General features: G+C 40.1%; 1 protein-coding gene across 9 annotated transcripts in view; it reads left to right on the top strand.

The window, feature by feature from the left end:
• Positions 1-4,904: 4,904 nt before the first annotated feature.
• The window catches only part of KIF16B (kinesin family member 16B), a 146,781-nt gene continuing 125,591 nt past the window's right edge, over positions 4,905-26,094 (top strand). For 8 of the 9 annotated variants that reach the window (XM_075088265.1, XM_075088263.1, XM_075088264.1 and 5 more), the window contains exons 1-4: positions 4,905-5,240; positions 19,090-19,159; positions 20,151-20,264; positions 24,538-24,654. In XM_075088265.1, the coding sequence (XP_074944366.1) occupies positions 5,194-5,240; positions 19,090-19,159; positions 20,151-20,264; positions 24,538-24,654 (348 nt within the window). In that variant the 5' untranslated portion in view covers positions 4,905-5,193. The remainder of the gene's footprint in view (positions 5,241-19,089; positions 19,160-20,150; positions 20,265-24,537; positions 24,655-26,094) is intronic. The other variant, XM_075088266.1, reaches the window with a different exon arrangement.

Raw genomic sequence — 26,094 nt, 5'->3', positions numbered from 1 at the left:
CAGCTCCAGGCAACACTCCTGGGCTGACCTAAATTCATTACTCCCACCCTGAGCTTCTGGCAGCACCCTGGCAGGTGGACTGACTCCATGTCCACAGCATTTCATTAAAAAGAAAAAGGCAACTGCAGGAAAGAGCAAGAGGGAAATACCAAAACCCAGCACTGGCGGTAGCTCATTAAAACCACACAACTCTGAAGGAGAATTTCAAGCTGAAAGCTTGCTGCTTATTTACTTGAAACTGCATGCTGAGACCTACTGGAAATGGGATAACTCTCCTTGTTTAGTGTGTATTCATACAGCACTTGGTTTAATTCTTAATAGGGTGAAATCCTTTATTTTTCAGCCATTAGGTGACTCCATCTGGACCATCCATTGGGAAGCTGCAGTGAAGCCCTGGCACTTGCTGAGGCTAGCAGAGGGGTATTTGTCCCCTTGAGAAGTTATCCAGAGCAAGCGCCTCCAACTGAATACAAGTATGAGTTCAAACCAGAGATGTACAGCCATGTTTCGTGCAAAGTGGGTAAGAATATAGACCTGAAACTTGGCTTGGGTATGAGCTCAGGAAAGCAAATTGTGTGTATGGATTAAAAGGTGTGTGTTTGTGTGCTGCTGGGGATGGGCAATGCTATTTATTCCTCATGATTTTGACAGATTGGAAAATCAGAGCAGCCCAAGGAGGAGGAGGACGATTCCTCTGGCTGAGATAAAGGAGTTTATCTGTCTCGGCAGGGACAGCAGAAATGGCATCTGACTCTGCATGGCATGTCAGGTGTGAATAGCCCTGCAGAAGCAGACTGGAGGATGATGCTGAGTCCCCAAAGGATTCCCAGGAGTGGAGAGAAGGATAATTCCTGATAGATTGATCTGTGACAAGGTAATCCCTTCTCCCAAATACTGACCACAGAGGGCCCTCTTAATATCTTTAGCAGCAAGCATTGAGCTTTCTGCATCAAATTAGCAAATGCTGATTTGCTGATCAGCAAATTGAACCGAGGCTGATGGCAAGTGCCGGCCTGATGGCAAGTCTTGTGGGATGGGGAGATGCCGGTCCGTCTGTCCCCTCCATCGTCTGCCAACTGGAAGGGTATCTCAGCACACTAAGATAGAGGTCCTGGTCGATGTCTCCTTCTCAGAACATATTTCAAACTGCAATGGGAAAAGAGGATGACAGCAGGTAAGATGTAACCATTGGCCAAGTCATTAATTCCTGCCCTTCCAGGCTATTTGCATATGAATGCAAGGAAAGGCAACCAGTCATAATCATGGGGAATGTGCATTGGAAGGGCTTGAATGAAAGACTTTGCACCACTCGTTATTAGTAAGGTCCAGCCTGTCATCTCCTGGGCTTGGGACCTATTTTGCAACCCCAGGAAATGAGGGTACGTGCCTGAAGGTGTTTCTGATGGAGCAGGGCCACTGCAAGAGGTCAATTAGGAGCTAGAAGGAAGTGCAGAAGATGGTGGTCAGGAGACAGTCAGGTACAGTGCCACATGTCTCCTTGCCAGCAGGCTGGAGTCTCACAGAAGCTCCAAAGATGCCACCTCTGAGTCCAAGCACCATTTCTACCACAGGTGGAACTGGCTTTCCCAACTCTGTGCAAAGGGTAACAGACAGGCTCTTCGTGATAATGCAGTGAAAAACCTTGGAAATACTTCATTTACCATATCTGAAGTGTGTGGGTTTTTTTAATTACACTTATATCCAAGGAGTAGAGAAGTATTTGGGAATGTGTGTGCTTTGGGTTTCATTTGGATTTGGGTTTACAAACTTTGCCAGGTATTTCTGAGTGCAAAATATTTAGTATTTAGAAACTGACAACTGTATTTTCTGCCAGGTCTTTAAGGAAAGGAGGTTGAGACACTTGGTGTGGTTATGTAAATTTACATACCTTTATATAATGATTTTTTTTGATTGATGTCTACAAACTGTTATTTATATGTGGAATTCTCAAAAATAACACTTCCTGGCAAGTTTTGTAGAAGCCAGGCTGGGAACAGAGAGGCTTTCCTAAAGCCTTTGAACATCTGCCAAGCAGCTTAATTACAGGACACAGCCCTAAGAAAAGCAACCTTCCTCCTGGATGCAATGCTATTTATTCCTCATGATTTTGACAGATTGGAAAATCAGAGCAGCCCAAGGAGGAGGAGGTCTGAGACCTTCTGTGTTTCATCAACTGTTTTTTTTTGCTTGTCGAGCCATTAACATCCTAATGACTTGAATGCAACTGTTTGTATAGCATTTTAAATGGTGTCTCCATCCTGGGTGTGGTTTCCAGGCACTGACAAGTCCAAACCAACAAAAACATTACTTATGATAATATTACTTATCCTGCTTTTTTATATTCTCTTCTTCACAGTTACTCCTTACAAGCCAGATGTCCTGCTACAGGTGGGGTGCCAGTGAGGTCGTTATCCCATCCTGTGCCATTGGCACCACAGTGGTTTCCGAGGACTCATTACAGTTTTTCATTACTTAAGCATGGTGTGAAGGGTCCTGCTTCAGGCTGGTCCAGGCTCTGGCTGATTCTCCGAAGGCAGTGAAGATGGCAGTGTTCCCTCTGGGAGCCCTGCCAGTGTGGGTTTGGTGTGAGGTCTCCAGCCCGCCATGCAGGATGCATCCCCTGGGACGAGGGCTTATCCCTGCTGCCTGCACTGCCTAGCCTCACAACGTCCTGGGCAGCCAGGCTGGGTTTCTGCAAAGCAGATGAGGACATGGCTCTCCATCATATGCTGCACCTTAATGTACATTTGAATTTACCTTTTTTTTACTTCTGCTTTTCTCTGAGCTAACCTTAATCGGCTTTTTCTTGTGTATATGCAAAGGACTTGTTGGAAGAGCTGCTGTGTGCCCTGCTGTGTAAGCAGTAAAAAATAATAACCCAGATTTATCATGTTATAGACATAAATATTATTTGGCTGTGATGCACACTGCTTAACCATTTCTGTCTCCTGGAAATGTTTCCTTCCTTTGCTGAGGCAGTGCTGCCTGCGTCTGTGCTTTGCTGAGCACATCCCTCCAGATGGTGTGACGAGGTGGGGTGCCAGGTCTAGGTCCTGTCCCCAGCCTCGTGGAGCCAGCGTGGTGGCTGCCTGGCCTCACTGGCGGCATCCTGCCCGAGTGCGGCAGGGATTGCGCAAACAGCTTTGTTTTAACACCGTCTCTTAAACAAGTGCATATGTATATACATATATATAAGCAAGCACAAAAAAGATATATAGATATATGTGGATATATATGTAGATACATATAGATATATACGAACATACATATTTATATATCTATGCATCTGTATAGACACCTCTATCCCCCCATAAAGAGGTATATATAGGTGTATGCGTACAGGTGTGTCTGTGTGTATATAGGGAGAGATATATGGGGTACATGTATGGGTATATTTATAGGTGTATTTATATAGAGATACCCCTAGCTACAACCCTATACATATCTATCTGTATAAATATATATCTCCCCATTATAAGCGGGGGCGTGTGTGTGTATATGTGTGTATATCACACAGAATCACAGAATGGTAGGGGTTGGAAGGGACCTCTGCAGATCATCTCATCCAACCCCCCTGCTAGAGCAGGGACACCTAGAGCAGGGGGCACAGGAATGTGCTCAGGCGGGTTTTGAATGTCTCCAGAGAAGGAGAGTCCACAACCTCCCTGGGCAGCCTTTTACACTGCTCTGTCACCCCCATAGGAAAGAAACTTTTCCTCATGTTCAGGTGGAATTTCCTGTGTTCCAACTTGAGCCCATTGCCCCTTGTCCTATCTTTGGGCACTATTGGAAAGAATCTGGCCCGATCCTCTTGATACCCGCCCTTCAGATATTTATAAGTACTGATGAGATCCCCCCTCAGTCTTCCCTTCTCCAGGCTGAACCAACCCAGGTCTGTCAGCCTTTCCTCATAAGGGAGATGCTCCAGTCCCCTGATCAGCTTTGTGGATCTCTGCTGGACTCTATTACTATTGAAATAAACTGAGCATAGAGCCAGACCTTTGAATTGCTGTATCACAGAGTGTTAAATATTTTCAAAAATAATGAAGCATATTCAATCATATAGGCCTCAATAAAAATATTAACAGTAATATTTTTAGAGCAAAAAGGGTTTCGTACTGTAACCAGAGCGATAGAATTAACCAACCATGGATGTTGCTATACTCCTTGTACAGCCCTATCCAACTGGACATTAAGTCTGGGGACATGGAGTATACCAATCAGTGTATTCTTTGATCTGCATTTTAGTCCCTATGTAATCATTAATGTGAATGAAACAATAGACAATGTGCTTCTGCCAGAAAAGGATGACAAAATGTAGTTTCGTGTAGTGGACTGAGAAAACTGGCCAGGATTGCCGGGACTGAGATCCAAAAGGGTAAAAGGTAATCCTGGCAGGGGGAGATCGCGACCACCGACCCAAGTAATACCACCTACTCAAAAGAGAACAACAGAAGAAGACAACTGAGTTTGCGCAGTAATCTACATGTAGAACGAGCAAGTTTGTACCAATCAGCAGAAAGGACAATAATGAATATGTATGAATAGGTAAATTTTTGATCTACAAATTGTATGGGAAAGGTGTGTAAGGTATGCACGTGAGGAGGAGCGATCCCCCGTGCATCCAGCGCCGTGAATAAAGAATGCCTGCTCTTTAATACTAAATTGGTGTTAAAGAGTTGTTTCTGATTTTACCGCGTTTTTCGGTAACAGTACCATTGATAGCATCAAATTACTTTATGTATATGCATATACCCCCTCTATCTATCTATCTGTCTGTCTGTCTGTATCACAGGGGCCGGCCCTGTGCAGAAGCACCCATACACCCACGGTAACTATCGCTACCACCGTACCCCTCCTCTCCAAAGCCCCCCCCCCTCCGGCCTTCCTCCTCCTCTGAGGGCGGGGCGCACGGCCGGGAGGAGCAGCGCCTCGCGAAGTTGTTTGTCCCTGCGCTGCCCCCATAGCCGGCGCGGGTTGCCCTGGCGATATGGCCTAGGCCGTGGATCGGCCAGCGTTCGGCCCTGGCGGGCGGTGAGGGCCGGGCTGGGCGGGACCGGGCTGGGCTGGCGGCGGCTGCTGGAGCAGGAGCAGGAGCAGGAGCAGGAGCAGGAGCAGGAGCAGGAGCAGGAGCAGGAGCAGGTGCTGGTCCGGGTCCGGTCCCGGGCCCAAACGGCTCGGCGGGGATGAGCCATGGCTTCGGTGAAGGTGGCCGTGCGAGTGCGGCCCATGAACCGCAGGTGAGTGCGGGCGGCGGCGGGGCCGCCCCGGCCTTCCCGCGCCCCGTTCCCGGGGGGTTGCGCGGCCCCGGGCGCAGGGCGGCGGCCCCTCCGCCGCCGGGGGCAGCGGGTGCCTGAAGCTCCGCGCCGCACCCGTGCGGGCAGTGACAGCTGTCGCCGCGGCGAAGGCTGCGGCTGTGGGGAAACTCAGCCTGGTGGGTCGGTGCTGTCTCGGCCTCGGCTGAGCGGCTCTGCGTTGCAGGAGTGGCGGCTGGGAGCGCTTGGGCTCCCCGGCGGGCTGGGAAGCGGCTCTCCGGTTGTGCTAGAAGGTTCAGTCTGTCGCAGTCTCACTCATTGGTTTGTCTGATCCTTTTTATAATGAGAAAAATGTTACTTTGGTGAAGGTAGGAAACTACTGAGAGGCAGGGGCCTGCCAAGAGCGCACGGCCAGGCTTCTAAAACGTGAGAGAACAGTACTTCATTTCACCTAGCAACTGCAACCCCTTCTACCTGCTTGAAAGAGAGAGGTTGTTGCCTAGTTCATTTGCCATACCAGCTTTTTTGGAGGAGCCATTATGGCAAAGGTTATTAGTAGTCTTCTTAAGCTCAAAGTATAAAAGAGGCAGTCTGCCCCATTTACTATATTAACAAGAGTGTATCCCCCATTTCCTGAGATGCGTCCAGGGAATAAACACTGTTTTCTTTGGTGAAATAAATACATAATATACACAATGGAGTTATTTTTTAATGATATAGTTTAAGACTCATATGTAGAAAATGATCAGATGCTACTGACAGTGCTCTTGCTTCTCTTGTTCTGGAATGATGTAGCCAGCTAAAAAGAGAAGTGTTTTAAAAGCATAGGCAGCCAGTCAGGCTCCCACCTTTTCTTTCACTTGATCTAATTCAGGTGTTTAAAAAAAATAATTTGCCAAGTTCTGGAAGTCATCTGCTATCTTGCCATTTTCGGTGGGGGAAAACCAAGCCTTATGAAAATAAAGTTGATGAAGGTTCGAAGGGGAGAGTATTGCAGGTTGGTTACAAGTAGTTTAGACAGTTTGATGGGGCCAAGTAGTTAGAGGTCAGGGTTGATGAATAATATTGTCACATCCTCCTGCTCCCTCCCCTGAATTTAATGATACAGTTCTTATAAACTTTTAAAATTATTTTCTTCACTCCTCATTCAAGAATCTCTGACAACAGATAGCATAGGTATTTAAAGTATTGATAAGACTTGTTATTTGTGGCGTTTTGGTAGCACAGAGAAGTTTTGTTTGCGGACTAAAACCATGATCTGCTAAGAGACAGAAGAGAGAGGGAAAAGGGCTAGTAATTGTGATAGGCAGTGGAAATAACTGATGAAGTGTGAGTAGAAGTTTGCAAGTGTTGTGGCAAAAGAATGTTGCAGACAATGACTCTGGACCTTGTGCCTGGAATGCACATGGGAGGATAACTTGGATGGGGCTAGATCAGATCATACCTAGAAAATGGTGAAAATTGTGATATGATGAAGAAGAAAAAGCCTAAGAGCAGGACAGGCAGACGCCTGGTGTGATTGACATTGTCTTTGACATGTGTACTGAGTGAAGAACCTTCCAGTTCAAGTTGCTAAAATCTTGCTATTTATGGGAAGGTGCTTGATGTTTATAAAACATCAGGAAGCTGGACTCAGTGTCATGGGATGTTGCTTCTACGTCTGAGAGCCTAAGCCTTAGAGGATCCAATAGCTTTTTCTGTTGCTGTAGCGAAGGCATGGTGAACCATAAGCCAGGAACAGTAATAATAGATCACTTATATTGGTTTCCCTTGTGCATGTTTTCTCTCAGCTTTGCTCCCTTCCCCTTTATGGGTCACTGCAGTGGTTTATGGAAGAAGGACCTTTCTGCCCATTCAGAGGAACTTTTCCAACTGGGTGTTCATGCTGCTGCACTTGTCTTCAAAACTTTTAACCTGATACTGTATAGAATTAGATTTAATTTCGTGTGTGTCTCTAAATTTGCTTTGGTTTGTTCAAAGCTTAATCATATAATGCAGCTTATTTCATGAGTCATTTTTAATTATAGAAGACAGAGGTAATAGATGGTTATTGGTAAGACTCCTGCATTATGGAAAAGTGCTGTGTGGTGTCATAGCACTGCTAATTGTGTAATAAGTCATGAACACAGATCTTGGAATGAATCATGTGATAGGGAGGGGGTTGTTGTTTAAGGATTACTTGCTGTTTCATTGCTCAGACAACAAACTTGAGTCATCTTTCCCCCAGCCCCTCCTTCCCTTCTGCTGTGATTTATTTTTAGTCTTGTTTTCTGGCTTGACCTGGAAGGAATTTGTTCACTTCCATGCTGTTGTCAAAGCCCTTGACCATTCTTCTTAAAGTAGCTAACATCCCAAATTGTGTTATGCAGAGGTTATACTAGAGGTTTTTTACTATATCTCTGGATAACAAAATAAAAATTATGTCTAATGGCTTTACAGTTACCGCTTTGAAAGCGGTTGTGTGAGCTTAGACAGTTCATCTACTTGGTGAGTCTCCATCTATTCTTTGGTTTCCCTAATTCAATACCAAATTGCAATGATAGCCTTCCAGTCTGTGCTTATGTTTTAATGATTCTGTAAAGGGGCTAAAAAGCTGCCAGCTGGCAGAAGACCAGGTTTTCTTAATTAGGTAGAGATCTGCAGGGAGGTGAGGTTGATGTATTTTGCTCTGGCAAGTTAATGGTTTTGGTCACCATTATTTCTAAGGTTCATTTTTGAAAACAGTCATTAGAAGCTTCCATTTATTGTCTTATGATTTGGAGGACTTGACTGGAGAATTCCATACCTTGTCCCATGAAATGCAGTTTCTCACCAAGATTCTGTCAGTCCTTAGCATGGCTGTTTCCCAGGCAAAATAATGGGATTATCAAGAAGTGCAGTTGGCTTTGAGGCACTTTTCTAGTCATGTACTGAGCAGATGACTTTGGGTTACTGGTTACTAGTCACTGTCTTTTTTTATAGTGTGAGATATTTGGGATCCTGATAAGCCTAACCAAATTCTGGCTCTCTGTTTTGTATTATGCACTGCATCTACATAGTCTAAATAAATACATTGCTTTAGGTTCACCTGTTCAGAGTCTTTTAAGAAGAATGAGGGGGTAATCTTAACTTCCATCTTATGGCATGTTTTCTCTGCATGAAAATTATAATTAAAGTAGTGTTCAGGAAAACCACTTTTATACTTTTTTTTTGGTCAGGTAAATTAAACCATCTGAAGTATGCTAAACAAGAAAAAATATTTTGGTATTTAATTAAGGAAATATCAACTTGATTCTTTAAGATACTATCGCCATTTCTTATGCCCCTCAATTTCTTACACCTGATAGCTCTGTTCTGTTTGGCTTTTAATTCATGAAGTAATAGATGAAAACAAGCTTTTTCTGTTTTTTAAGCTTTCATCTGTTTCTTGTATTTGCATAAACTAATTATTGTATTTAACTGGTTGAACAAACTTAACAAGGGTCATATGTTGTCCTTACCTGTGGAAGATGTAGCTGCCATCAGAATGTGGGTTTGCACTGCAGTAAGTTGGGCTTCCCTGTGCTTATCCAGTGCTCTTGGTGTTTTTAAATGTTTATGTAAATGAGCTGTGTAGACTTTCCCACACCTGTTGTTATTTCCAATATAAAGAAATAGAAATTCGAATTTATTTTTTAAAATGATCAATTTTTAACCCTGCATGTGCACATTCTGTAGATGAACTGTCTATGTTTTTTTAGAATTAAGAGAAGTAAAATAAGTAGGTGGAGAATATATTTTAGAATTTCCAATGCAGGGAAGAGGGAATTGGTGTCTCATGATGAATTGCTGTGTCTGAAATATAGGTTACTGTGTATGTTTTTAATTTTCATGAATTTATAAAGATGGAGTGTTTTGACAATATATGTATAACATCAGTGTATCACAGGCAGACTGAGAAAAGATGGAGTGATTACAAGCAAGGGCACCCGTAGTTAAATATTATATTTGTCTCTGAAGTGCATGGTGAAATTTTTGCTGCATCTGTTTCTGAGCACTGATTGTTGGTTGTTGCTCTTAAAAGGGTCCAGAGCGATAGCAGAGCTTAAATACGGCCAAGTGTTGCAATACTGTCCCTTTCTAAACTACAGTACTGATGGTGATAAGCCATTTATCAGCATGCTCAGATTGCTATTTATGTGAAGTCTTTGAACTTGTGTATATAATGGTGCTTGTGACTTGATTTACAGTCATGTACAATTTCTCTGCTGTAAAAATAAGCTGAAAGATCTGTAAGGATAGGTGAGGCTCTAGTGTGCCTGGGGTGAGTGTACCTCTCTTGCCTCTGCCTTTATCTGTCGGGGAGTCTGAATCCAGTTGAAAAAAAAAATCTACTTTGATGCTTATTTGGTAAGATAAATTAAGTCTTCTGAGCGTGAATTTTTCATCTTGCTATATTTTGTGTTCAAAACATTCAACTCTATCACTTAATGACTGCCAGCAGTTTTTTCCTTTAGGACAGTGTTCAGAGTAGATACATTCATCTCCCTGGAAGTAAGCTCTGTGTGTGTGTATATATCTATTAAAAAAATTATATGACCTCCATCAGCGTGCTACATCTGTTGTTACTGTTGGACCAGTGCATAAAGGTGTAGACTCAGATCAGGGTTCTTGGATCATGTAAAGGTGTTACTAAGAGAACTTGAAGTCCAAAGAAGTCCAAAATTAAAATTATGTTTGGTTTTGTAAGGTACCTGAAGAAACCATTTTACTTTGCTTCTCTTGAAGAGCTGAGAGATTAGAAACAGTAGTAAGAGGTAAGTAAGTAGTAACATGGTCATGCTCACCTCCTCAGGACAGGTCCCTTAGTACAGGGAGGACCGGAGGGGTGAGCATCAGCATGACAACGTACACATCATCTCTCCTTAATAATAACTACCTTTTAACTGACCTGAGTGAAGATGTGCTTAACAGATGGGTTATGATTGGCAATGGCTAGGCGATACCCAGTGGGTATGGCCAGGTTCTGGGGTGGGGTTAAGAGCAATGGGCTGCTTCGTTCCTTTGGCCGTGGCAGCTCCGCACAGTGAGGCTGCCAGATGTGAGAGAGCACAAAAATCTGTTATTCATTCAGTTGCAAGGAAGAAGTGTAGAATATGATCTGTGCATCTCTATAGGTGAAATGAAATGATTGTTGCATGGCCGTGCTACCTGATTGTTTAAGGTGTAGGACTTTGAGAGGAAAGGAAGGGTGGGTAGGACACGTGGTAGGCCTGCTCTGAAGGGGCTGTTGGTCCCTGGTTTTGATGGTACCTTACCAGTGCTAGGGAGGGCTCCACTAGTTAAATGCATCAAATGTGTGTTCTTTGAGTATGGGTACCAACACTAAATTGTGACATAAACATTTGTAATTATGTAAAAATGCCCTCAAAGATGATTAAAGTCCCAGTGATGGTAGTTTATGGCTGCTGTTATTGCCATCTGTAGTTCTAGGAATAAAGGTGAGATTGAGCTAGCAGTGTTTGCTAGGAAACATAGGTGCTGTGTATTGTGAGGTTCCTTTAAATGGTATTTATGGAGATTGTATATTTGAGAAACGGATGTAGCAAGTTCTGTTATAAAGCTGCAAGCAGGCCATTTGAAAATGGAGGAAAGGCTGGAGAACTTGATGTTGAAGCAAATGAAGTAGAAACAATAGCTTGCTCACAGCAGAAAGTTGATTCAAACTTTTAAGGACTAGAAAAGAAAAAAAAAAGCATAGTGGGCTCACAGAGAAGTCTGGGTTGTCAGTAGCAAGGGTAGGTTAGAGGTGATGTAAATCTTATAATCAATATAGTAGCATGGGAGATGGTTGTTGTTTACAGTTTTTGTTTTTTTTTTGACGTAAGGGTAGTAAGTAGTGGATAAATAGTTCAGGCCTGATTATGAAGGAATGGAAGCAGCCATGAGGTGGGGGGAAATGCTGAAGTTATTTTACTCAATAGTATAAGAGAACTTTGCAAATGTAAAGCAGAATAGTCGCTATCCTGAAGAGTTTAAATCTCAGATGTTCTGGCCATGTTTTGCTAAGGGGTGGTAAAATACCATATTCATAGTGTTCGTATTTATTCAAGTATTCATATTGGACAGTTGTGTTAAGGAGTGGGGTCTAATGAGAGTGTGGCCTTTGCTAAAACAAGAAATTAAAGCCAAATAGAGAAGCCAACACCAGGGACAATAGTTGGCTGGGAATTTGGATGCTACACATCAGGATATTCTAGAAAAACTTGTTGGACTCTCCTTAGGCTTTTCTACAATAGCAAATGTCAGCAGCAGTGAAGCAAGCTGAAACTTAGGGGTACAGGCAGTAGAGAATGCCAGCACTCTTTGGTAGCTTGTTTCTCTGGAGTTTCTCACCTGTGCTAAAGTATGTGGTCTTTTGAACATCAGTGCCTTGTTTTTCTCTTAGTTCTCTGCCCTTTTTCTCTGTGGTTATTTTTTGAGGTTTTTCTGCTTAAAAGTGATGAATTTGATCTTAGGAGTGTGCTACAATCACAGTGCAGCTCTTGTTTGGCTCTGCAATATATTTGCAAATGCTGAAGCTGTAGTTGGTGCTTCTTCTAGTGAGCCCTTGGGTCTGTATCTCATTAAGTCCTGTTTCTGGAACCTCATCGTCTGAATTATTTTGGAAAAGATCAACAAATTGGTGGGAATCATCGATTCAAAAAATACTGAGCTAAATATGTACTCTGTGTTATGACTACTGAAATAGTTTAGGAGGTGCAAATCTGGAAATATTTGCAGGGCTTAAATGTTGAAAAGAGGAATTAAATATTTAGTTATGTGTCCTTCATAATATCTTGGAAGTAATGGAATGAAGCTAATAATGGATCAGCTTAAACTGTAGCTAAGGAATTACTGCTAATGAGATTACAGGTTGTGGAAGAGTGTCCCAAGGGGGATGAAAGCCCAGGCGCTTGGGAAGAGTTAATTCCTTTGAAGAAAGTAATTACAGGAAGTGATCTTGCTTGAATGGGAAGGTGAGACTGGACCTGGGTGACTTACAAGTAGCTCCTGCATTTGCTGTTTCTGCCTCTGACATCCTCTGTGGTGGTTTTTGCACAGCTTTATGCATACCTAGTTTATTTTCTGTCCTGTGTAGTCTTTAAAATGGGACCTTGCCATTTTCACATATCAAACAAGGTAGATCAGGGAGGGAGATGCAGAGCTTTATTCTTGTGTAGGTGAGAAGCAAAACTGGAGCAGACTTGATTACTGTGGAAGGAGCTCTAAAGAGTTTCAGCAAAATACTGGGTTCCCATTAACTGAAGAGTTAATGGCTGGGACTGAGTTAATCCTGCATAAGCTATCAGAGAGTGGGAAGCCCACATATAGCCTCTGTTTACATGTGCTTATTTTTCTGTCCTTTTTAGTGCTTTAATGCAAATGCTTCAACATTTTTCAAGTCTGTAGGATCTGTCACAATTGCCACCTTGTTTTGTCTGTCTCTCACCCCGGTATTGAAGAACAAAGACCTTTCAGTGCCAGAGGGGTCAGAGCACAGTGGCAGCGTGGGCACATGTGGGGCAATGTAATTAAACTTGCCTCACTTCAATTTCTAATGCCCCAACCTTGATGATCTTAAGCATTTTGAATTTAAAACCCTAGTTTTAGAATAGTTTTCCTAGTTTGTTTTTTTCAATGTTATCAAACACATTGCCAGGTTACCTATGCATGTTCTATCACTAAAATAATGAACAATAAAATACTTTAATACTCTACTTTTTGTTGAGAGCTCCCTGAGACCAGCAGAGAAAAAGGTAATGAGTCTCTTGTAGCTTTCATGATGAAATGAAGCAAGAGAAAGGTGAGTCTGTTGCTTTCTCAGGCTTTGTTTCTGTGAAATTAAGACCAGTTTTGAAATAAATGGGATTAGCACTGAGCTGTTTTAACATAACGGAGTTCTTGGACTCGAATACTCAGACTTCTAGGAGTCTCTGAAAGGCAGGTATTGTTGGTAAGAACAGCTGACTGAACTGAAGAGCTAAGTCCTCTATTTTGCAGTAGCTATGAATACAAAGCCAGGGCTATTTATTGAGAGAGGGTTTTTCAGAATTATTGAACAGAAAGGGGGCATACATGGTACTCAGCATCTTAATTGCTGATGGGCTGACGTTCTTACTGTTGAAGACTCAGACACTTCAAATATTGGCTTTATGAAGAGTCTTCTCCAAAGAGATTATAAATACTAAACAACAATGAGATACAGAACCTGGAGTATACCCATCAATTTTCTGTATGCTTATGTATTTGAAAGATATTTGTACGTAGATAACTGAAGTAATTTGTTGTTCAATACGGATTGCTTGTATGTGTCTCAGTGGAGGAAAAGGATGATGGAACAGCATTACGGATTACTTGAGGGGCTAGATTTGTCAGGTCAGGCACAGGGTGGGTTTTTTTTTTTTGGATTTCTAATTTGAGGATGTTCTGCCTCAAAACACAAGGGCACTGAAGGGAAACAATGTGGTTTCTTTGAATTGCATTTTGCTGTACACAAGAGATTCAGTTAGTACTGTCTTTATGACTTGAAGTAGCAGGAGTGAAAGAACAAATCAGAAGAAACAAGATATTAAAAGCAAAATACCATGTGAACTAAAATCCAAGGGTTCTAGAGAAACTTGATAGTGTCATAACAGTTACAACAAAATTCCAGGATGTCATTCAAATCAACTTGGTTGTGTCTGAGACTATATTTTAAGTTGCTTATGCCAAAGATGGGCATTTGCTACATTTTCTTACTGGCTGACATCAGATATGTGTAAGAGGAGTTTTACCCATGGAAATCTTAAAACGTAGCTGTGCAGGACTAGTTCCTACTGATAAAAACCATTTCTGAACCTGGCCTGACACTCATCTACACAGGCAAAGCAGAAAAGTCACTGTTGAGGTAGTCTGCTGATTGAAGCTTAAATACTTTTCAGGTTATTATGCAATCGTTGACCATGACATGTGTGGATACAGTAATTTTTCTTTTAAGTTACATGTTGCTCATGATTTAAAAATTTGCTGCTACCTACCAGACCTGATCTGAGTTGTTGGGAGATGAAGTCTACCTATAAGGCTATTAAAAATAGAAATTGAAAAAGCAGGTCACTGTGTGATTTAATGTAGTGATCAGTCTGTATGTGTTACTACGAGTGTGCAGTTTCTGCAAAAAAGCTAGATATCTTTTGACAGAAGACAGGACAAGGACACCTGTATGTTAATCTTCCAGGAGAGCCTTACTGCTGTAGATTAAACTACTGCCTGTCAGTATTGTTGGTAAAATTTATTTTTATGGCTAAAAGCATTTAATCTAGGTTGTCCTTCATACAAGGACTGATAAGTGTGTACTGGTATATAAGCTAAGGGAATATTTCTGTTTCATGAGATGTACGACATTTCCCCTGCTTCTGCATTCTTTGTTACTGGATTTATTCTTCTGGTTTCAGCTGCACTGTGAAGAAAGTTTGGGGAGTAGCCGAACTCTCTCATTTAACTATTTGCAAAGTTTGTCAATTGTTTTACTAAAACCGGTATCACAAAATGGAACGTGGATATCATAAATCGGCACTAACAAATTAAGATTATGTTGATCACAGAAAATGTTATGCCCCTAGAAAATGTGCTGTATGACAAAACTGTCTTTTAAAGTACCAAGTATTGGTACAGTTTATTTTACTTACTGAGATACAGTTGCAATCATACCCATAGAAAGCTGTTTCTTTTAACTTCAGTCCCCAGGAATTTTTTCTGCTGTTTTCTTGTCTGGCTTCTTGAGGTGGAACCTGAGACATTGCACTACCTGTCTGTCAGCCAGCCTGGTCCCATCTAGCAGCTTTGGAATCTGTTTGACGAATGTCAGCCAGATTTGACAGTTAGGTAGAGGTCTCGAAAATAAGAGGGTGCATTGTTAAGAGAAAACAGGTGGCTGTAAATGTCTGCAGAACTCTGCTGAAATGGGGCAGGCTGCAGCCCTTACCAGCTATCAGAGGATCCACCTAGGAACCTCCTCTCAAACCAAATCCAAAGGACATCTGGTTGCAGTTGTGCTGCTTGATGTACAATGTGCCATTGAGCTGAAAAGAAAAGCCATTGAGCATGGTTGAGCTGCTTTTAGAAGTGCTCAGACTGTTTTTGAGTAGCTGAAAAACAATCATGTCTGCTCTTCAGTATAATCCTTTTCCAATAGATGCTCCATTAGATGTCTACAGGTAAGTGAATTTCCAAGAGTATATTTTACAGACTCTCCTTCTCTTTTGACACAGAGGTGTTCCTCAGGCAGTTCAGGTAGTGCCTGTGTCCTGTCTGTGCGGCCTTGGAGTTTTGCTGAAGTGGTCTTTTGAAACGCGGTTTGGGAAAACTGATTGCACTTTCTGTCCTGTCCTTTTTTGTTTTCCCCTTCAATCCCCTAGATGAGATGAGTCTCATTGTTTCTGTTCTCTTCAGAGAGTCATGTCTGACAGGTATTACGGTAATCACAACTGAATCCTATACTGTCAATTTAATGGAAAACATATTATGATTTTTCTAATGAGATAAGCTATAATAAATGCTGTAGTTAAAAGCCTTTGTTTAAATAACTGAACCTTCTATTGAAGCACCTTAATTGAAGGAACTTAAAGATGAGCTTGGATGAAGACCAAACACATTTTGCATGTCTGTGGTAGGGATTTTTCTAAAGCTTCCCTTGTTGATTTATATTTGAGGTAACTGCTTTTCCATGCTCTTCTCCCTTCTCTCTGTGGGAGGATTTTCAGAAAGTCTGGTGGAGTACTGGGTAAGTGACATAATGAACAGGGGACATGGAAAGTTGCCTTGAAATCTGGAGGTACTGTTAACATTTGGCTTCCTGTAGTATGATTTTGACTAGATGCCCATGGAGGTGCAAAAACCATTCTGGTCTTTGCCCTGAAAATAAGCAGGGAATATAAGGGAAGGAGAGAAAGGAACTTGACATAGAGATATCTATGTCGCGGCTTCTTAAGAAGTATCCAGGTGCCCCGTGTGATGAAGAGAAATTGTTAAAACTTTGCCCAAGTAAGCTGTTCATGAAGTTATCGCATTGCAAAACAAGTACATTAGTTCTTTTAAGCGTATGTTGGTACTAATAATAATATTATTTATGTTAAAATAAAGTGTCAGTATTATTTGAAATAGCATTTCTCATCCCCCCGCCCTTGCCATTAGTTGCTAGATGACTAGCTGAATTTAGCAATAGTAGAAGATCAACAACAGCACTGGGCTGATGTATTTCCTGGTGTCTGTGCCAAGAAACTTGCCTGCTTGATCACTTTGGTTAGGGGCCACAGGATCATGGGTTAAGTTTCCTTCCCGTGTGATCCTGGGACTCCATGTGGTGTATGACACAGCAGTGAAAGCAGCCTGGAGGCTGGCCCTAAACACTGCTGAGTGAGCAGATTGGGCTTCGGGAGAAGCAAGCTTTCTTAAATCATCAAAGCATTTATTATGAACTAGTTTTGGTAGCCGCCCCCTTTACGTTGCTTTGTAGTGAATGGGATAGAGTTTGTGGGGGCAGTGTCTTTGGGTAGTGTCTGGGGCTTGTTTCTGGGCTGAGTTAGGGCTGGTGGTTCCTATGGGTGCTGGAGGAGCAGCTGGTTGCAGTAGGATTCTCCTAGCCCTGAAGGTTCTCAGAAGGGTACCCAACACTGCAATACAGCTGTTTACAACCTGAACCTTTAATTAAGGTGGAACTTGCAATCAACTTTTTGAAAGGGACTCAGCCCCTGCTGAAGTGTATTAAACGAGTGCCTGGAAATAACTCTGGCATCATGCAAACAATTGGTTTTTTTATGGGATCCTCTCAAACTCTTCATGTGTACAATAAATTATACTTGGCTCTCTCATATTAAAATTAAGTTTAGCATTTGACTTCTGTTAATTCTTTTCACTTCTCTCAGGTTGGCTGATTGATTCTGATCATAGTGTCCTTGTTTCGGGTTGCCGTCTTCCTATTCCTTCCCCTACAAAAATATAAAATTCTATTTATGAAATTTTTATCAGCTAGTGCTTTACAAGGCCTTTTTTTTTACTTTGAAATCCTTATTCTTTAATAATGTTTAGTAATATTATTAGTGTTATCACAAATTAATAACTCTAGACTTCTCAGTTTTGTGTTGTTCATATATAGGTGTTAGACTAAACATTTTGTATCAGATTTCAATTATTGAGTAGCTTTACACTATTTAATTGGGCCACATTACTTATTACACCTTCACTGAGCAAACAGAGACAGGTAGAGACTGTTGAGGAAGCAGGATCAATGGTAGCCATCCACAGGCAGCGTTACTGTATGCCAAAATTTATTTCCTACTAAAAAATACCATTGGAAACTTCTCTTTTTCCCTGTTTGTTACCCATAGCTGTATTTTGTTAAGTATAGGCCTAGTGGAAGCTGCTAAGGATGACGTGGAAATGACTAAGAGACATCTCTTAAGGCATGCCTCTAATGTTTTTCTATGGTAGATCTAAATTCAGTTGTATAATGCTGTAATTATTACAATTATATATTTTATTATCTTAGAAAATAACGTGTTTATATTTAAGTAAGTAGTTTTATTTGCCTGATCTTTATTCATTAATGTAGATTTTAAAATGGGTTTTTGCTTTTCTTTAGAATTTCTGCTGGAAAACTGAATGTGAATAGAGGGTAGCTATAGAGTCAGCTGATGAACATAAGAGTTGGGTGATCCAGTGCACCACAGGAAGAAAATGTCACACTAAAATCCTGAACTCGGGTCTCTTGTTACTAGGAAGAAGTTTCTCTTTTTAATTTTTGGTTGGTGCAAGCAGATATCCAGTAATTGCTGTGATATCGTGCAATATAGTAAAGCAGCACTTCATTGCTTTAAAGCCCTCTGCTTTTCTTTGCACCAGTTGGGCACACCAGTTTGCCAGGTGACGTAGCAGATGGTTTTGGAACAGGTGTGTCTGTTAGCATTTGGGGAGTAGGTTTTGAATGGTGTATGTAGCAGTCTTCCTCTTCTGGCTCTTTTTTTTCATGTGCATGTTTTTAATAACACAGGAGATGTTATGCTCAAGGTTGTCACTCAAGAGCAGCCTGTATTACTCTTAGGACTAACTATAATGAAATACCATCTCTAGCAAGCAGGTTGATACATGCTGGCTTTAGACACTAAGCTAACGATTTTTTATGACAGTTTTGAAAACAGTCCGAAAAAACTGGTGTGAAAGAGATGCCAGTGCATGAAAACACTGCTGCAGAACTGGACTTTTTTCTTGGTATTGTTGTGCTCTGGGAAGCAACAAACCTGTATAACACTCCCTTAGTAGCAGAGCCTCTCTCCTGCACTGCCATGATGCATCACAGCTCAGAAAATATGTTGGCTGCCTAATTTCAGAGAGTTTTAAAATCCTGGGGTTTTGTGGTTTAGATATTTATTCCCTGTTACCTAGGCCGTATGGGTAAATAGGGACTACTGCTACTAGGATGGTGGTAAGAGGCTGGGGTTTATCATGTAATGTTCTGTTTCTCAGTTATTTAGAGCCACATAATTGACTTCACTGGGCTTTGGATCAGAATACTTCAAATTAAGAATAAATCACTAAATTGACTTGCGGAGTCAAACTTATGACACAGGTTTCCCTAAGCTGCTGCTCTGTTTCTAGATGAAGGGCTTCAGAGGCAAGCCCAAGTACTTCAAATATGTCCCATAGCAATAAATAAACATCAGTCACAACAACAAAAAAAAATGAAATAAGAATGAATTCACTTGATATTTGACTGTGGCAAGCAACGTATTGAGTGGAAATATGACTATGGATTATACTGATATGTTTTATTTAATATACTCAAGTCTTGGTTTTCTTTCAGGGAGAAAGACCTTAATGCAAAGTTTATTATTTCAATGGAAAAAAATAAAACTACAATCACAAACTTAAAGGTGAGTAAACACTATTTAAAAAAGGAAGTCCTGTCTGAATAGCTGCCAAAATGTGATTGGACAAAACAGTGGTGCTCACTGCACTCTGGAGAACAGCCTGTAGTTTGGTGTTTTTTTTTTTTTTTAAAAAACAGTGTTGAAGTAATCCTTTGGGGAAACAGGTTAAACTGTTAACTTGCTGCACTGCGGTTTTTCAGAAACCACTCTATAGACTGTATCCCATAGGTGTTTCTAAGGTTTATCACTCTGGTCATTACTTAGCTGGAAGATGAAAGCCAACAATAGAAGAGAGGTACATGCGTAGCTATTAAATCTTAGCTTCATCCGTAGAAGTAGTCTTCTGGAATTCCCATGAAAATGAACTAAACCCAAAGTACCCATCACTTGCTATAATATTTTGATGGTATGTTTTAATGTTTCTCTCGGCAAGAGAAATCATGCACAGCAAATAGGTTTTTGCATAACAGTTGCCAATGACACAAATTCCTTTTCATATATTTGTGTAATGTGTTTAGAGATTCAGATAGCAGTAAATATTGCTGAAACACAGTGCTAGCTGTCATGACTTGAGCATTATGATAGCCTGAAGCAGCTGGTACATAATGCCATTTTAATTGTGATTCCACATTGAAATGCTGTTCACAGTGCAAAGGTGTCTCTGACTCCTGTTAATTATATGTATAGGGTAATCTGAATTTCATATACAGGATTGATTTAACTAAATATAAGTATCGTCACAAAAATGTACCATGGTATTAGCAGTAAGCTAAAATCCAAATAATTCCTGCTGTGCTGTCTTATAACGTGACTATCCTTGCTGAAGGGTGTATCTGTTACTAATTTTTTCACTGTTGGAATAATAGGCTAACCTGTAATTGTAAATTTCTAAATCTGTATAGCCTTAGGTTAAATGTGCATTCTGATTAGTTATAGTAAAATGTTTTTAATTGCTTCATCAGGATGTATTGTACCAGCTTTTTTTTTTTAATAGGTACCAGAGGGTGGTACTGGAGACACAGGAAGAGAAAGAACGAAGACATTTACCTATGATTTTTCCTATTTCTCAGCAGACAGTAAAAGTCCCAGCTTTGTCTGTCAAGAAATGGTAGGATTTCTGAATGCTAATAATTGATTTTTCTTCTTTCCCTTTTCTTTGACTTCAAAGCATTCTTTAAAACTCCTTTCCACTGAAAGTGCTTCTTGTGTAATTTAGAAATTCCCTAGGTAGCTGAGAATTTGAATTTTATTTTGTTTCCTTTTAAGTTATCTAACATTACTGAGTATTATGTTTTCTAATACATCAGGCTAAATGCCTTCTTTCTAGTTCTCTTGTCTGATTTGTCTTGTAAGGTCAAGTTAGAAAACTTCTCTGAGTACCAATTTGTTCTTGAAAAGCTTTTTTTTTGAAAAAAAAAAAAAAAACAAACAACTTTTGAGAAACAAGCATATATCTTTAATTCACTTAAACAGAAACATTCTTATCTGGCTGAAGTGGGCTTTTTTTGTCCAAAAGTCTTGGTTCACATTGAAGATTATTCTTTCTCCTCCCTTGAGTATTGAGCTTAGGAAAGGACAAAACTCCCTTTCTTCCTGCACACTCAGAACAGAAGATAAAACTCAGAGCTTTAGGCATTATTTAGGTGAACAGATAGACTCTCCCTCACCTTGCATTTCATGTGAACATTGAACCTTTTTTGCTATTTCACATTCCGAAATAAATTTATTAAGTAAAATTCAAGTGTTTTGCGATTGCTGTCTTCTCTCTTTGTTTTGTGGAACTTGGGGTGCTCTAAGCTCAAATTGAGAGTATTTCTTTCCCCTTGAGATAATGCAAGAGTTTGCTGAATATACTGTAAGCCAGCTGGATACATACCTTTTCGGTAAGTACCTCATCTATTCTGGAACCTGAAAAATCAAGGATATTGGTATGGCTAATTCTTACAAGCCTCAGAATTAAAACTAATAATAGGAAATAAGAAGGTGAAGCCGGCTTTAAATATTTAAGAGAAGGACAAGCTTTGCCATTTTATATAATGACTATAATGGTTTGATAGGGAATTTATACTTGTAATTTCTATGTAACCATCAGTGTACACAGTCGGTCCTCTTTTTTTCTGAAAGCTTCCTTATTTACTTCACCAAGTTAGGTGTTTAATCCAAACATTTGATCATGTGTATCCTTAAACTTTCTGGATTGTGTTCTTATCTTTTAAGTAACACAGTTTCTGCTATATTCTCTGAAATACAAAGAATAATACATCTATTTGGGTGTTGGTGTAGAAATATCCTAATTACTTCAGCACTGTGGCAAATTCAAGTAGTAGTTTATTTGTGGATAATGATTGGAACCCCAGTTTCTAGTGGATGTTTTTAAGCTGGCATTTCAGGCTGTATGGCTTTACTAGAACTTTAGCAGATTTAAGTTGAGCATGCAGAGAGTTATTTATTTTCATTAAAGCAGCTTTGTGTATTTTTTTACTCTGATTCCAACTCAAGCTTGAGATTTTTGGTTGTGGTTCTGCAGACACAACAAGTGATTATCTTAAGTTTGCTTATCCAAATCAATTAGGGTTTCAGTTTAATATTACTTAGTTTTGTGAAAATGCATATAATTCTCAGTGATAACCATGTTCTCAGTTCTTCCTGACATAGATGAGTACATCACTATAAAATAGTATTGATGATGTATCAATGCATATTTGGAAAAGTCTTCAAAATGTACTATAAAAGTAGTTAGAGAAATTCTCTTTAAGCACCGATTATAGCTTAGGTTTGTTGATATTTAATTCTTTGATCCTTTAGATATCTGTTTCTTTATGTGACTTTGGATAGTTCTGGAAAGCTGTGTTAGACAAGACCTCGTTAGAAGAATCCCAGGAAGATAGTCCATTATGATGTTAGGCTGTTGCTGTTACAAAGCAGGTTTCTGCCAGAATCTGAATGTACTGTGACATAATGAGGTTTATTCTTGTTAAAACAACCATTTGCAAAGGAAACTTGAATTAATATAAATGGATATCCGAGTTGTATCCTGCGTTGATGTGCAATTTCCACATATAACTGATAAATTAAGTTTTCCATATTTTAAGTTTTTCCTTATTGGTGCCATTTTGGCTGTTTCAGGGTGGGTCAGGTTAGGCAGGATCAGTATAACTTGCCCATGTCAGGAGCTTATAGGAAAAAAATTAAAATGCCCATGTAGGGATCGCTGCAGCAGCCTTGACCGGTGATTTTTTTTTTTTTTTTTTTAAAGCTGGGAGCTTTATGGTTTGTAGTAATAGGATGTGAACAATAAATCCTTAACATGGCGTAGATGTCTGCATTCAATATTCTGCTATTACAGTGTGTCCCACAATCCCAGATTGCTTCCTTCATCCTTACTGGCAAGAATGTTAACTTCTCTTGCTCAGCCGCAAAAATATTGTAGTCCCTGTGCCAAGTGTTGTTTTAATTACAATGTGTGCAGCACACTGAAAACAATAGAAGATTCAAACTGTGGGAGTGCAATTTCTAAACAAATGCTGCACAAGCTATTGTTTTGCTTGTGTTATTCATATTTAATTGGAAGACTTTCTAGTTAAGCTCTTATCAAGTTGTTGCAGAATTTCCAGTTTACTGCACCAGTGGAATAGACGAAGGGTGTATTTCATTCACATTCATCTTGCCATGAAATAAAATTGATCTTGATCATCGGCAGTGCGGTTGCCTAGTGCACTTTGTTCATGATTGTTATATTTTTTCCTTTTGAAAGGCAGAAAAATAATAAATGGAAGTCTGTCTAATACCACATACCACACTAATATGTCTTGTAGATGCAAAATATGCCTTAGTATTCAAAAATCAGAGTGGGAGTGGCAATCTACCTTTGAGCTACTTAGTGTGTATACATGGAAGAGAAACAAATAGAATTTTGATGAGTTTACTGCCCTTTTGTGACAAACGGGTGCCCCAGTTGTTTGGTTCTGACAAAGTCTCATCCTAATGATGTCTTGTCTTCTCACGTGTGTGTTAAGCCTCTCTGCTCAGACAATGCTGACTATAACTGTCTCTGCTATGTACTACCTCAGATCACTTTGGCAAGGTACACATATATTTTTAGAAGAGAAAATGCAGTCAAAACAATAGTGCATAAGACTTGGTCCAGGTGGTGAGGTAAAAACTTGGACACAGAGAAAGGGAAAAGAGGGGGAAAAATAAAGGACCACTTCCTTAGGAGGGAGAATTCAACTTAAGAGGCTCGTTTTCAGATGACAGGCAAAAGGGAGATTGTGCTTTGGCTGATCTTTATATTCTTCCTCTTTGAGAAGGTAACCGTTTTGCTCAAGGGAAGGTATGCTTGCAACTGAGCATTAATGATTAAAGACATTACCCAGCACTCCTCCCTTGTGGCAGTGACATGGTTATACTGTGTGTGCGATTTGCTATTAATAATGACTTGTACACCTTGGTTAATTTAAATCGCATATACTACAGACTAGTAGCCAAATTATGTGAAGCATCTATGAGATCATGTTGGGACTGGGAGACCCAGATGAATAGTTTCATTGAGAGAGAAGCTGGGCCAGTGGGGGTATGGATGGAAATGAGTGGTAATGAAAAAGAAAGATCAGAATTCTGGGAGGGATAATGGAGGTGGAACTGCAGAGGAATTTAATGAAGGCATCTGCTGAGAGCTAAACTTACGAGGTGAGAACAGATCCCCATATTATGGGACGCAGAGGAGGGATAATTACCAGTTTTCAGAGGTAAATGTTGAAGGCAAAAGAGAAGGGGCTAGCTGAGGTAGGAGAGTCACTTACCAGATAGAAAACATGTTTCTGTGTTTGTCAGCCTAAAAGGTATTGATATATAAAAGTCAGTTAGGGAGGAGATAGGGAGAAAATAATGGTACATTTTCTTGGTTAAAGCAAAAACCAAAACCAACCAAACAAAACCCTCCAACAACACAAACAAAGAAGCTGACAGGATCACTGAAACATCTCCTTTGAGAAGGGGATGGATATTTGCAAAACATGGAGATTTGGCAAAGGAACAAAAAGTGAGCAGATGTTAACAAGAAGGAAAGGTGAAGTATCTGAGATGAGCTGAAAGAAACTGGAGCTATAGAAAGGAGCTTTTTTTTTTTGTACTATTTTTTCTCTCAGATCTACTTGACAAGCAGAAGTAGAAAATGCTCTGTTGCAGTGCTGTGAACTACATATGGTAGTAAAATTTAGGATTTTATTTGAAGTACTAATTTCCTGTCCTATAGTAAAGATCATTGCTTGATGCCAATAGCTTATATTGTGGTAGTTTATTGTTTAAAAATTGTCATGCTGGCCTGATGACGAAACTTTTTTCCCCAAGCTGCTGTTGTCTTAAACTTTCTTTGTTTTTAGGTTTTCAGAAATCTTGGTACAGATGTGCTTCAATCTGCTTTTGAAGGTTATAATGCTTGTGTTTTTGCATATGGGCAGACTGGATCTGGGAAGTCCTACACCATGATGGGAAATGCGGTATGTTGTATTTTGCAAATGTGCATTTTTATTCTTTAGCAATTCATTGAAATTATGCTACTGCAAGAGCATGTGTTTATGGAATTATTGCTGATCCTGTCTGTATGCTACTGATCTCCCACCCCATGCATTGTACCTTCTAGTAGTAATCAGAGGTTTTAGAAGCTTTTTCTTTTATAGGGAGATATTTACAGTTGGAAGGAGTGTCTTTAAGTGATACTGCTTTTTGTCCAAAATACAGTAATTTTTGTTCAGTAACAAAACCAAAAATTTCAGATGTTACCACTGATATTCTGTGCCCAACTCGAGACAAAAAAAAATACTGATTTTGAGAATAGAAAGAGCTGATAATTCCTGAAGAGATCTGTTTTTTAGATCTCTTTTGAAGGGTCAGAAGATTGAAATACAACCTTGACTTCTATTTAGAGAAGGGTATCAAGTGAGGTGTAGAAACTGGGGAGGAGAGTTGCTAAATATAAGTTTCAGCAAACGATTACATGATGATGATGCAGTAGCTTTAATGGTAAGGATTAAGTCCTTGAGCGCTGCAGGCAACATCCTGGAATAGGAAGGTATGGTCAGAGGGGCATTTGGCAGTTTGTGTGAAGGAGGGGAGTAGTTTCTTGCAGTTGCTTCCATGAGTGCCCAAGGTCAGAAAGAACCCACTAAACTCTTGGGAGTGGAGCAGTTTAAAAGGCCCATGAAGTCTGTTTGCAATGCAATCTCTCCAGGTTTCATTCTCCTTTAATCCTTGGGTAGAAAAATAACAGCCTGTTTTCTCCCAGCAGGACTGAAAGGGGAATATTGCCACTTGTCCTTCCTTAGATAGATCACTCTTTAGAAATGTAGTAAGATTGGCCACTTTGCACGTCCTTTAGCTTAGAAGAGTAAATTAGCTGTAAGTATTTTTCTTTCAGTTGTCACAGAATAAGGAGCTTTATATTTAACTACAATATGGTAAGCAGAATAGACGTTTGTAACCAGAAAAGATCTTATGACCTAGATATGGATTTCTTTTTCAGAAGTTTATAAAAGTGACATTTTTATGAGACTGCCTCACTATATGTAATGACCGTAATCATCAAGGCATTTTGCAAATGAATAGGTGCTGAAGTTTGTTTGACACTATTCAATAATAAAGGTCTAATCTTCTTGCCATGATATATAAATACTTTAATCTGGCTTTGTAAAGGGTGTGTATAAAATATACTCAGCCGCCAAGTTAAATGCTTGAAAAATGATGGCCCTGTCAGAAAGAATACAGTGCTGTAAGAAAAGTTGAATTGGAAATAAATTTTCTCTTTTCCCTACTTCTCCCTAAAAAGTATGAATTGTATTCTTATTTTGCTTTTGATATCTGCTGTTCTTGGCTCTGGAAGGCTTCTTCTGCAATACTGTGTACAGCAATCATTTCAAGAAATATGTGGACCAGTTAGAATA

The sequence above is a fragment of the Phalacrocorax aristotelis genome, chromosome 3, assembly GCF_949628215.1.
Source record: "Phalacrocorax aristotelis chromosome 3, bGulAri2.1, whole genome shotgun sequence".
Classification (NCBI taxonomy): domain Eukaryota; kingdom Metazoa; phylum Chordata; class Aves; order Suliformes; family Phalacrocoracidae; genus Phalacrocorax; species Phalacrocorax aristotelis.
Note: the sequence above shows the minus strand (reverse complement) of the source record. Positions and strands in the feature narration are given on the sequence as shown.